We start from the raw sequence: 12,748 nt of genomic DNA, 5'->3' as shown, positions 1-12,748 counted from the left end.
GAACGAGTTACACTGACTGGAGAAAGAAAGGCTCGTTTAACAACTTACACCGACATTGTTGCACCTCGTCACCATGTCTACGAATTCCTCCTCGTTGCCTGATCTCGAGCAAATCTTGTAACTGATTGGCTGGTACCGCTCCCACCAAGGTCTCCAGGGATCATCAAGGACAATGTGCTCATTGGGAGGCGAAATCTGTCATAGCAACACAGCAGAAACCAGTCACTGTTGGGGTTTTAGGTATCATCAACGTCCCTCCTCAACTGATTAAACATTGACAAAATTACACCACATTCATCCAGAAAACTCCCAAGTTCCTCCATGGCCTCAATTTCATCTCTGTCAACTCCATAAATCACAACCTGTCCCTATCTCTGTAACTCCCTCCAGCCCCTCCCGATCTCTGTAACCTCCTCCAGTCCCTACACCCCTCCCTATCACTGTAACCTCCTCCAGTCCCTACACCCCCTCCCTATCTCTGTAACCCCCTCCAGCCCCTACACCCCCTCCCTATCTCTGTAACCTCCTCCAGCCCCTACAACCTCTCCCTATCTCTGTAACCTCCTCCAGCCCCTACACCCCCTCCCTATCTCTGTAACCTCCTCCAGCCCCTACACCCCCTCTCTATCTCTGTAACTCCTCCAGCCCCTACAACCCCTCCCTATCTCTGTAACCTCCTCCAGTCCCTACACCCCTCCCTATCTCTGTAACCTCCTCCAGCCCCTACACCCCCTCCCTATCTCTGTAACCCCCTCCAGCCCCTACAACCCCTCCCTATCTCTGTAACCTCCTCCAGCCCCTACATCCCACTCCATCTCTGTCACCTCCTCCAGCCCCTACACCCACTCCCCATCTCTGTAACCCCCTCCAGTCCCTACACCCTCCCTATCTCTGTAACCTTCTCCAGCCCCTACACCCCCTCCCTATCTCTGTAACCTCCTCCAGCCCCTACACCCCTCCCTCTCTCTGTCACCTCCTCCAGCCCCTATACCCCCTCCCTATCTCTCTAACCCCCTCCAGTCCCTACACCCTCCCGATCTCTGTCACCTCCTCCAGCCCCTATACCCCCTCCCTATCTCTCTAACCCCCTCCAGTCCCTACACCCTCCCGATCTCTGTCACCTCCTCCAGCCCCTATACCCCCTCCCTATCTCTGTCACCACCTCCAGCCCCTACACCCGCTCCCTATCTCTGTAACCCCCTCCAGCCCCTACACCCCTCCCTATCTCTGTAACCCCCTCCAGCCCCTATACCCCCTCCCTATCTCTGTCACCTCCTCCAGCCCCTATACCCCCTCCCTATCTCTGTCACCTCCTCCAGCCCCTACACCCGCTCCCTATCTCTGTAACCCCCTCCAGCCCCTATACCCCCTCCCTATCTCTGTCACCTCCTCCAGCCCCTATACCCCCTCCCTATCTCTGTAACCCCCTCCAGCCCCTATACCCCCTCCCTATCTCTGTCACCTCCTCCAGCCCCTACACCCCCTCCCTATCTCTGTAACCCCCTCCAGCCTCTCCACCCCCTCCCTATCTCTGTAACCCCCTCCAGCCTCTCCACCCCCTCCCTATCTCTGTCACCTCCTCCAGCCCCTACACCCCCTCCCTATCTCTGTAACCCCCTCCAGCCTCTCCACCCCCTCCCTATCTCTGTAACCCCCTCCAGCCTCTCCACCCCCTCCCCATCTCTGTAACCCCCTCCAGCCTCTCCACCCCCTCCCTATCTCTGTAACCCCCTCCAGCCTCTCCACCCCCTCCCTATCTCTGTCACCTCCTCCAGCCCCTACACCCCCTCCCTATCTCTGTCACCTCCTCCAGCCCCTACACCCCCTCCCTATCTCTGTAACCCCCTCCAGCCCCTACACCCCCTCCCTATCTCTGTCACCTCCTCCAGCCCCTACACCCCCTCCCTATCTCTGTAACCCCCTCCAGCCTCTCCACCCCCTCCCTATCTCTGTAACCCCCTCCAGCCTCTCCACCCCCTCCCTATCTCTGTAACCCCCTCCAGCCTCTCCACCCCCTCCCTATCTCTGTAACCCCCTCCAGCCTCTCCACCCCCTCCCTATCTCTGTAACCCCCTCCAGCCTCTCCACCCCCTCCCTATCTCTGTAACCCCCTCCAGCCCCTACACCCCCTCCCTATCTCTGTAACCCCCTCCAGCCCCTACACCCCCTCCCTATCTCTGTAACCCCCTCCAGCCCCTATACCCCCTCCCTATCTCTGTCACCTCCTCCAGCCCCTACACCCCCTCCCTATCTCTGTAACCCCCTCCAGCCTCTCCACCCCCTCCCTATCTCTGTAACCCCCTCCAGCCTCTCCACCCCCTCCCTATCTCTGTCACCTCCTCCAGCCCCTACACCCCCTCCCTATCTCTGTAACCCCCTCCAGCCTCTCCACCCCCTCCCTATCTCTGTAACCCCCTCCAGCCTCTCCACCCCCTCCCTATCTCTGTAACCCCCTCCAGCCTCTCCACCCCCTCCCTATCTCTGTAACCCCCTCCAGCCTCTCCACCCCCTCCCTATCTCTGTCACCTCCTCCAGCCCCTACACCCCCTCCCTATCTCTGTCACCTCCTCCAGCCCCTACACCCCCTTCCTATCTCTGTAACCCCCTCCAGCCCCTACACCCCCTCCCTATCTCTGTCACCTCCTCCAGCCCCTACACCCCCTCCCTATCTCTGTAACCCCCTCCAGCCTCTCCACCCCCTCCCTATCTCTGTAACCCCCTCCAGCCTCTCCACCCACTCCCTATCTCTGTAACCCCCTCCAGCCTCTCCACCCCCTCCCTATCTCTGTAACCCCCTCCAGCCTCTCCACCCCCTCCCTATCTCTGTAACCCCCTCCAGCCCCTACACCCCCTCCCTATCTCTGTAACCCCCTCCAGCCCCTACACCTCTCCCTATCCCTGTAACCCCCTCCAGCCCCTACACCCCCTCCCTATCTCTGTAACCCCCTCCAGCCCCTACACCCCCTCCCTATCTCTGTAACCCCCTCCAGCCCCTACACCCCCTCCCTATCTCTGTAACCCCCTCCAGCCCCTACACCCCCTCCCTATCTCTGTAACCTCCTCTAGCCCCTATACCCCCTCCCTATCTCTGTAACCCCCTCCAGCCCCTACACCCCCTCCCTATCTCTGTAACCCCCTCCAGCCCCTATACCCCCTCCCTATCTCTGTAACCCCCTCCAGCCCCTACACCCCCTCCCTATCTCTGTAACCCCCTCCAGCCCCTACACCCCCTCCCTATCTCTGTAACCCCCTCCAGCCCCTATACCCCCTCCCTATCTCTGTAACCCCCTCCAGCCCCTACACCCCCTCCCTATCTCTGTAACCCCCTCCAGCCCCTATACCCCCTCCCTATCTCTGTAACCCCCTCCAGCCCCTACACCCCTCCCTATCTCTGTAACCCCCTCCAGCCCCTACACCCCCTCCCTATCTCTGTAACCCCCTCCAGCCCCTACACCCCCTCCCTATCTCTGTAACCCCCTCCAGCCCCTACACCCCCTCCCTATCTCTGTAACCCCCTCCAGCCCCTATACCCCCTCCCTATCTCTGTAACCCCCTCCAGTCCCTACACACCCTCCCTATCTCTGTCACCCCCTCCAGCCCCTATACCCCCTCCCTATCTCTGTAACCCCCTCCAGCCCCTACACCCCCTCCCTATCTCTGTAACCCCCTCCAGTCCCTACACACCCTCCCTATCTCTGTCACCCCCTCCAGCCCCTATACCCCCTCCCTATCTCTGTAACCCCCTCCAGTCCCTACACACCCTCCCTATCTCTGTCACCCCCTCCAGCCCCTATACCCCCTCCCTATCTCTGTAACCCCCTCCAGCCCCTATACCCCCTCCCTATCTCTGTCACCTCCTCCAGCCCCTACACCCCCTCCCTATCTCTGTAACCCCCTCCAGCCCCTATACCCCCTCCCTATCTCTGTCACCTCCTCCAGCCCCTACACCCCCTCCCTATCTCTGTAACCCCCTCCAGCCCCTATACCCCCTCCCTATCTCTGTAACCCCCTCCAGCCCCTATACCCCCTCCCTATCTCTGTCACCTCCTCCAGCCCCTATACCCCCTCCCTATCTCTGTCACCTCCTCCAGCCCCTACACCCCCTCCCTATCTCTGTAACCCCCTCCAGCCCCTATACCCCCTCCCTATCTCTGTCACCTCCTCCAGCCCCTACACCCCCTCCCTATCTCTGTAACCCCCTCCAGCCCCTACACCCCCTCCCTATCTCTGTAACCCCCTCCAGCCCCTACACCCCCTCCCTATCTCTGTAACCCCCTCCAGCCCCTATACCCCCTCCCTATCCCTGTAACATAGATTTTTTATCAACACAGTGACACCCAATGGTCTCGAATCCTTGCTGAGTTTCCTACAGAACCCCAGTCATGCCCGTAGCTGTAGTTCAGTGAAAAGCACATTGCCTGACCATGGAGCGGACTTGTTTCTCTCTTCCCAGACCAATAGCATGACCTCCACAGCAGCAACTCCCCATTCTCACATGAATGGCATTTCTAATGAGCTTCATTACAGTAAATGATTAAACTCCCATTGAATAACTTTTGTCACATATTCTTGTTTCACACTTTCAATGTCTCCTTGAACGCTCTCTAATGTTACAGACTGTCCCAGATCCAGGGGTAACCAGCACACCCACGCCTCCTGTGACTACGTTGCTACTGACCCATCAGATAACATCATCTTGAGGCAAAATATACATTATAGCATGAAAGGTCTCAGCAATGTTAAGATACGTACCTTTGTAAATTGCATATTTAACTGTGGTGACATTGTAAGGGGAGCTCGTGATAATGTCACTGGGTCACCAATCCAGTCACCCGGTTTAATGCTCTGGGAATATGAATCTGAGTCCCAACAGGGCAGACAGTGAAATGTTAATTCACTAAGAGCTGGAATTTAAAGGCAGCCTAACAATAACTGTATAATCACAGGCGATTGTTGTAAAACCTGTCTGGGTCACTCATGTCCTTACGGAAGGAAATCTGCCATCCTTACCTGATCTGGCCTACACGTGACTCCCAGCCCTCAGCGACGTGGCTGACTCTTAGAGATAAGCAATAAAAAGCAGAAATAGCCAAGTCTTGGGAATGATTTGTTTTGTATGAAAAGCTCCGTTCACCTTTAGTCTCTGTGCCAGCTGCTTTGTGAAAGGAACAGTTGGTGCTTTCACCATTAGCTCACCGTGTTCCTGAGACAGGAAGGTCTCCATTCTCACATCAGACATTGGAAAACTGTCCCTCACTGACTGAGTCAGGAGGAACATTCCTCTCCCATTTACAAAAAGACAAATACGGGAATTAGGAGCATTCAGGCCCTCAAACCTGCTCCACCCTTCAATACGATCCTGGCTGACTTGTTTCAATGTAGATACCACATTCTCATTGACCTCCCAATAACCCACAGCTCTCTTGCCTGAAAAAGAATCTATATACCTCCATCTTTAACATATTCTGTGACTCCAACAGTTTCAGAGATGCCTCAGTGTCGAAGTCCTACTCTCTGGTTTGAGATTTCAAGGTAACCTCCTGCCATCCTCTATTTTTCTCCCTCCCTGATTAAGCTTCTGGTCAATCTCTGCCACTCTCTGTTTTCTGACCTTTCATCTGAACTGCTATTCATAACTGTGCAAAGATGGTTTTTTTCCTTAAGTTTGATGCTTTCTCTAACTTTAACAGTTTATCTACTGTAAGACTGTAACTATTCTGAAAGCTCTCATTAACTGTCTGTGTCTAATTGTGTACTGATCTATCTCCTCGTCTAATATCCCAGCTCACTGCAATGAGCTCAGCTTTCATTGTTATTTGGTTACCCTTATTTAAGCTTAAAACAGTAGTCTTAGACCCAGTCTTCTGCCTTTTAAACTGGAAGTGAGATTCAATCATATTGTGGTCACTAAGCATTTACTCTGTGGTCATTCATTGACCCTGTCACATGACACAATACCAGGTCCAGTATAACCTGACCTCCTGGTTGGTTCTAGAATGTGCTGCTTTAAGAAACTATCATGAAGATATTCTATGAGCTCCTCATCCAGGCAACTACTAGAACAGAATTTCCACTGAATCCCTACAGTGTACCATTCAGCCCAAAAACTTCATATCGACCCTCCAAAGAGTATCTCACCCAATTTCGCCAACCATTCTACTGGTCTTATATTTTCCCGTTTCTTTCTAGATTAAAGTCACTCAAGATTACTGCCCTCTCTTTATCATAAGCACTGAGGTAAGGCAGATGAGCCTACAGCTTGGATTAGTTACAGGGCGGCACAGTGGCTCAGTGGTTAGCACTGCAGCCTCACAGCGCCAGAGTCCCAGGTTCGATTCCAGCCTCGGGCACCTGTCTGTGTGGAGTTTGCACATTCTCCCTGTGTCTGTGTGGGTTTCCTCCCACAATCCAAAGATGTATACGTCAGGTGGATTGGCCAGGCTAAATTGTCCATGTTGTTAGGTGCATTAGTAAGAGGGTGTTAGATCTGGGTGGGCTGCTCTTCAGAGGGTCGGTGTGGACTTGATGGGCCAAAGGGCCTGTTTCCACACTGTAGGGAATCTAATCTAGTTACATGGATGTTGTAGCCCATTACAGAAAAACACTCGAGAGAAGGGAAGGACTGGCAGCCCCATGTTCTAGGGTTTAGATGTTTCAAGCGAGACAGAGACGGATGGGGAAGGGGAGTGGCATTATTGATTAAAGAGAATATCTCAACTGCACAATGACAGAACATCCTGGAGGGCTCATCGAGCGAGGCCTTATGGGTAGAGCTCAGGAATAAGAAAGGTTCAATCACTACAATGGGGTTATACTATAGGCTCCCAATAGTCAGTGGGAGATGAAGAAATAGATACGTAGGTAGATCATGGAAGTGAGTGATTTTAACTTTCCCAATATTGATTGGGACTCCCTTAATGCCAGGGGCTTTGATGGGCAGGATTTGTTAGGTGCATCCAGGATGGTTTATTGGCATGAAATGTCCTTGGCAAGTAGGATTAAGAAGAATGCCAAGGCATTTTATATATATACTAGGAGCAAGTGGGTAACCAGGCAAAGGGTATGTCCACTCAAAGACAATGCAGAGAATTTATGCGTGGAGCCAGAGGACATGGGTGATGTCCTTAATGTGTACTTCACACCGTTAGTCACCAAGGAGAAAGATGTGGGTAATGCCAAGATTAGGGAGGGTACATTGATATAAAGGAGGGGTGTTGGGGATATTGAAAAACACTAAGGTAGGTAAGAGCCCAGGATCTGATGGGATCAATCCCACATTCCTAAAAGAGGCAAGAGAGGACATTGCTGGGTCTTCACAAGAGAACCTTAAATCCTCTTCAGAGCTGGTTAATTATTCATGTATAATTAATATAACCTGCACCTTCCATTTAGCTTCAGCACTGCTGGTAAACTTTATAATTCTGTTGAAACAATACAATATTCACAATACCATTAAAGCTTATAGTTTCTAATCATTTCAGCTCCTGGTTTGCTGTGTAACATTGGAAACTAAATGCTGGAGGTTCTAAAAATATTTAAATGAAAAGGCATCTCCTTCCTGCCCTTGACCAAACTACCCACTCGGCACACTTTACATGTTGCATAAACCTTATTTAAAACAACTCCTTTCCAGTGAATTCCCACTTTGGGAATTCCCAGTTCCTCAGTATAGTCACTCAAATTCTCTCCCCATCAGGTCAAGACTCTCCCACACTGACCGTGTGCTTTAAATCCTTCCCTTCCCTAACATTGTGAGGAGTCACTCAGCAGCTCAGCTTCTTTTTACTGGAATCAACACTCACTGACTCAGTCGGTTTCACGTGAATGATAGATAACTGCCCCAATTTGCTCACCCAGTAATATTGCTCTAAAGAAATGGTGTAATGTTTGATTTGCTAATGCTTTCTCTCCTTCCCTACCTGAGTTGCATTTCCATTCAACCTGCAATCTTAGCTGACTGACTCTCCTGTAAGTGAGGGCCAGTTCATAGGACCATGGAATCCCTAGTGTGGAAGTGGGCCATTCAGCCCCTTGAGTCCACACCGACTCTCCGAAGAGCATTCCAGCTGGACCCACTCCATCCCTGTAACCCTGCATTTCCCATGGCTAACCCATATCCCTCGACACTATGGGCAATTTCCCATGACCAATTCACCCTGACCTGCACACCTTTGGACTGTGGGAGGAAACCGGAGCACCCGGAGAATGTGCAAATTCCACACACAGTCTCCCAAGGGTGGAATTGAACCCAGTTCTCTGGCGCTGTGAGGCAGCAGTGCTAACCACTGAGCCACCACGCCGCCCCTTCAATCTCTGTCTACTCTGTAAAGATTACTTAGATTTCGCACAGCTTGATTAAATCTCCACTTGACCTTCTCTATTCAAAGGAGAACAATCCCAGTTTTTTAATCTCCCTGCATTTCTCAAGTCCCTCATCTCTGGGATCGCCGGGATAATCCCCAATTTGACCTGCTCTGTTTAAAGAAAAAAGGCCTCCATTTCTGTGGCCATTACAATTTACCCCGAGAAGGGCGAATGGATTCCTCTGGATACCTGAACACCCCCAAAGCCATTGGGGGCCAAGTAACGCTCACACTCATCTGCAATATCCGTCCAGCGCCACTCAAACAAATGGACAATGGACGTCCGCCCAGGCACCATGTGTGGGTCATATTGTGCCAAGCAGCCTCCGAGAAACACCAGCAGAACCAAAAACTCCATCTTCACCTAAGAGTTGGCTGAGTGGCCTCAGCAGCTCATTATTTATACCCTTATTTGAACAAACTATTAATTATCAGAAACAGAATTTTCCAAATAACAGAGAAATCAATACTTGATAAAGACAGAGTGCAGCTGGACAGTTTACATTGAATTGCAGCCCATTTGCTGAGAAGTAATGATTAATCAACAAAGTAGAATTTTAGCTTAATAACTGACATTTACCTCAATCACACTTTTGTTGATAAAAACAAAAATGACATTGCAGCTCCAGCAGAAAATAACCCCATTCAGCCCAACTGCTATGTGCCAGTGTTTCTGTTCCTCAACCCTGCTCTTCATCTGACCCTGTCAGCCTCACCAGCGATTTCCTTCTCGTAAGAACATCACAACTAGGAGCAGGAGTAGGTCGTCTGGTCCTTCAAGCCCACTCCGCCATTCAATAAGATCATGGCCTCAATTCCACATACCCACCCTCTCACCATAACCCTCAACTCCTTCACTGTTCAAAAAAATGATCTATCTTAGCTTTAAAAACATTCAGTGAGGAAGCCTCAATATTTCCCTGGGCAGGGAATTCCACGGATTCACAACCCTCTGGGTGAAGAAGTTCCACCTCAGCTCAGTCCTAAATCTGCTCCCCCTAATCTTGAGGCTATACCCTCTTGTTCTAGTTTCACCTGCCAGGGGAAACAACTTCCTTGCTTCCATCTTCTCTACTCCCTTCATTATGTTACATAATGTTACATGCTACTGTAAGATCTGCCCTGATTCTTCTAAGTTGCAATGACTATAGTCTCAGTTTTTCAATCTCTCCTCATTAGCCAACCCCCTCACTCCGGAATCAACCTCGTGAACTGCCCTGCACCCCCTCCACTTGAGTACATCCTTTCTCAAGTAAGGAGACCAAAACTGCACACAGTACTCCAGGTGTGGCCTCACCAGACCCTTTGTTTAGATCAGAGTGGTGCTGGAAAAGCACAGCAGGTCACACAGCATCCGAGGAGCAGGAAAATCGACGTTTCGTCAGGAATAGAGGCAGAGAGCCTCCAGGGTGGAGAGATAAATGGGGCGAGACTTGGATAAAAATGATCTGTGCTCTCTGCCTCTATTCCTGATGAAGGGCTTTTGCCCGAAACATTGATTTTCCTGCTCCTCAGATGCTGCCTGACCTGCTGTGCTTTTCCAGCACCACTCTAATCTAAACTCTGGTTTCCAGCATCTGCAGTCCTCACTTTTGCCTCACCAACACCCTGTACTGCTGTAACTTAACCTCCCTGCTTTTAAACTCAATCCCTTTAGCAATGAAGGACAAAATTCCATTTGCCTTCCTAATGACCTGTTGCACCTGCAGACCAACCTTCTGCGATTCATGCACAAGTACACCCAGGTCCCTCTGCAGAGCAGCATGCTGCAATTTCTTACCATTCAAATAATAATCCTGTTTACTGTTATTCCAACCAAAATGGATGACTGCACATTTATTAACATTGCATTCCATCTGCCAGTCCTTTGCCAACTCTCTCAATGTATCTGTGTTCCTCTGCACACTTTGCTCTATCAGTCATCTTAGTGTTACCCACAGATGTTGATATAGTACACATCGTTCCCAACTTGCCCAACACGACCTCTTTCATGATATTGATTATTTCCAGATCCTCACATACCTTTGTCTCCCTTGTCAGTTATTAGTGTCCTCCACTGTGAAGACTGACACAAAATACCTATTCAATGCCTGGGCCATTTAATCATATCCCATTACTAAATGCCCCTTCTCATCCTCTAAAGGACCAATGTTTACTTTAGCCACTCTTTTTATTTTATATATTTATAGCAACTTTTGCTATCTGTCTCTATATTCTGAACTAGTTTACTCTCATAATCTATCTTAGTTTACAGTTTTTTTGTGGCTTTTGGTTGACCTTTAAAATTTTCTCAATCTTCTAGTTTCCCTCTAGTCTTTGCCACTTTGTATGCCTTCTCTTTTTGATTTCATACCCTCCCTTATTTCCCGAGACACCTATGGCAGATTACCCCTTTTCTTACAGTTCTTCTTTTTCACTGGTATATACTTTTGCTAAGCACTTTGAAAAATTGCTTTGGAAATCCTCCGCTATTCGTTAACTGTCTGACCATAAAGTCTTTGCTCCCAGTCTACTTTAGCCAACTCCTTCCTCATTCTGTTGTAGTCTCCTTTGTTTAAGCACAGGACCCTGTAAGTGGATTTTATCTTGGCACTTTCCATCTGTCAGCTACATTTTCCTATGTGTTTTTCTCACTTCTTTGTAAATACATCAATAATATTCCTTGACCACATGGGTGTAACACCCAACTGTACTTGGGTTAGAGATTTCTTTGGAATTGCTGATTGGATTTATCAGTGTCTTGTAATTTCCTTGAGAGTCCAGTCTTACCCACAAGTGGAAAGATATTTTCTATGTCCGACCGATCAAATCCTTTCTTAAATTTAAGGCTCTCCATGAAACATCTTTTGCCTGAAAATAAAATTCATAAATCCTGTCCATCCTTTCCTAATGGCTATAACTGCTCAGTGTTGTTACCAGCTTCACACATTGTATCGACAGCTTCTCCAGAGTCCATCTGTGTGGTCTAACCAAAGTTTGATGTAGGTTTAATATGGTTTCTCTGTTATTTAGTTCTATCTTTCTCAAAATATAGAATTAAATAATTTCTTTTTAGAACTTTCTTTCTAAATTTGACAGAAATTAATTTACAGGACATGGGTGTCACTGGCTGGGCCCAGTATTCATTGCCCGTCCCTAACTGCCCCCTTGAGAAGGTGGGGGTGAGCTGCCTTCTTGAACCGCTACAGTCCATGTGCTGTAGATAGACCCACAATGCCCTTAGGGAGGGAATTCCAGGATTCTGACCCAGTGACATGAAGGGGACGGTGACATATTTCTAAGTCAGAATGGTCAATGGTTTGAAGGGGAATTTGCAGGGGGTGGTGTTCCCATGTATCTGCTGCCCTTGTCCTTCTGGATGGAAGTGGTTGTGGGTTTGGAAGGTGCTGTCTAAGGACCTTTGGTGAATTTCCACAGTGTATCTTGTAGATAGTACACACTGCTGCTACTGAGCGTTGTTGGTGGAGGGAGTGGATTCTTGTGGATGTGATGCCAATTAAGCGGGGGCTGCTTTGTCCTGGATGATGTCAAGCTTCTTGAGTGTTGTTGGGGCTGCCCCCATCCAGGCAAGTGGGGAGTCCATCCCACTCCTGACTTATCCCCTGATTCACACTGGCTCTAGTATTGCCAGGGCTCCTTGATGCCACATTTGGTTAAATGCAGCCTTGATGATAAGGGCTGTCCCTCTCCTCTCCCCTCTCAGATTCTGCTCTTTTGTCCATGTTTGACCCAAGGCTGGAATGAGGTCAGGATCTGAGTGGCCCTGGGGCAATCCCAAACTGGGCGTCACTGAGCAGGTTATTGCTGAGCAGGTGCTGCTTGATAGCTCTGTTACTGACACCGTCCATCACTTTACTGAGGACGGAGAGTAGACTGATGAGGTGGGAATTGGCCGGGTGAATTTGTCCTGCTTTTTGTGTACCGGTATATCTGGGCAATTTTCCACATCGATGCAACTATACCAGAACATTGAGATGAGGGAAGCAGCAAGGTCTGGAATGGCCTACTGCAGCAGTTACTGGGATACTCTCTGGGTCCATAACTGTTGTAGTATTCAGTGTCTCCAACTGACTCTTAACATGATATGAAGTGAATTGAATTGGTGGAATTCTGCCACCTGTAATCCCGGGGACCTGATGACAGTGCAATATGTGGACTCCTCTGCCCAGGAGCCCAGAGCGTGACCACTCCGTTCACTTATTTTCCTTTGCTCTTTTCTAATGTTCCTGTTTATTATGGTACCTCACCTTTTAACGATTTCAGCGGAAGGCACCTTCTCCAGGCCCAGGCCCAGTGTCGGAGATGCTTCCAAAGGCTCAGAATGGCAGGTTTGGACTGTCAGCTGGCAAGATGGTCTCGGTGTGGCTGGTTCTCGGTGTGGTGGT

General features: G+C 49.7%; 1 protein-coding gene across 1 annotated transcript in view; it reads right to left on the bottom strand.

The window, feature by feature from the left end:
• Positions 1-8,733, bottom strand: part of LOC122547078 (pancreatic alpha-amylase-like) — a 62,278-nt gene extending 53,545 nt beyond the window's left edge. Inside the window, exons 1-2 of the mRNA XM_087990339.1 lie at positions 8,554-8,733; positions 49-195 (exon numbers count right to left, since the gene is read on the bottom strand). Coding sequence (XP_087846465.1) covers positions 49-195; positions 8,554-8,721 — 315 coding nt within the window. The 5' untranslated portion in view covers positions 8,722-8,733. The remainder of the gene's footprint in view (positions 1-48; positions 196-8,553) is intronic.
• Between the last annotated feature and the right edge of the window lie 4,015 nt (positions 8,734-12,748).

The sequence above is a fragment of the Chiloscyllium plagiosum genome, unplaced genomic scaffold, assembly GCF_037043375.1.
Source record: "Chiloscyllium plagiosum isolate Xiang-an unplaced genomic scaffold, Cpla_swu_hap1 HiC_scaffold_9, whole genome shotgun sequence".
Classification (NCBI taxonomy): Eukaryota; Metazoa; Chordata; class Chondrichthyes; order Orectolobiformes; family Hemiscylliidae; genus Chiloscyllium; species Chiloscyllium plagiosum.
The sequence above is the reverse complement of the archived record's forward strand: the minus strand, read 5'-3'. Positions and strand labels throughout refer to the sequence as shown.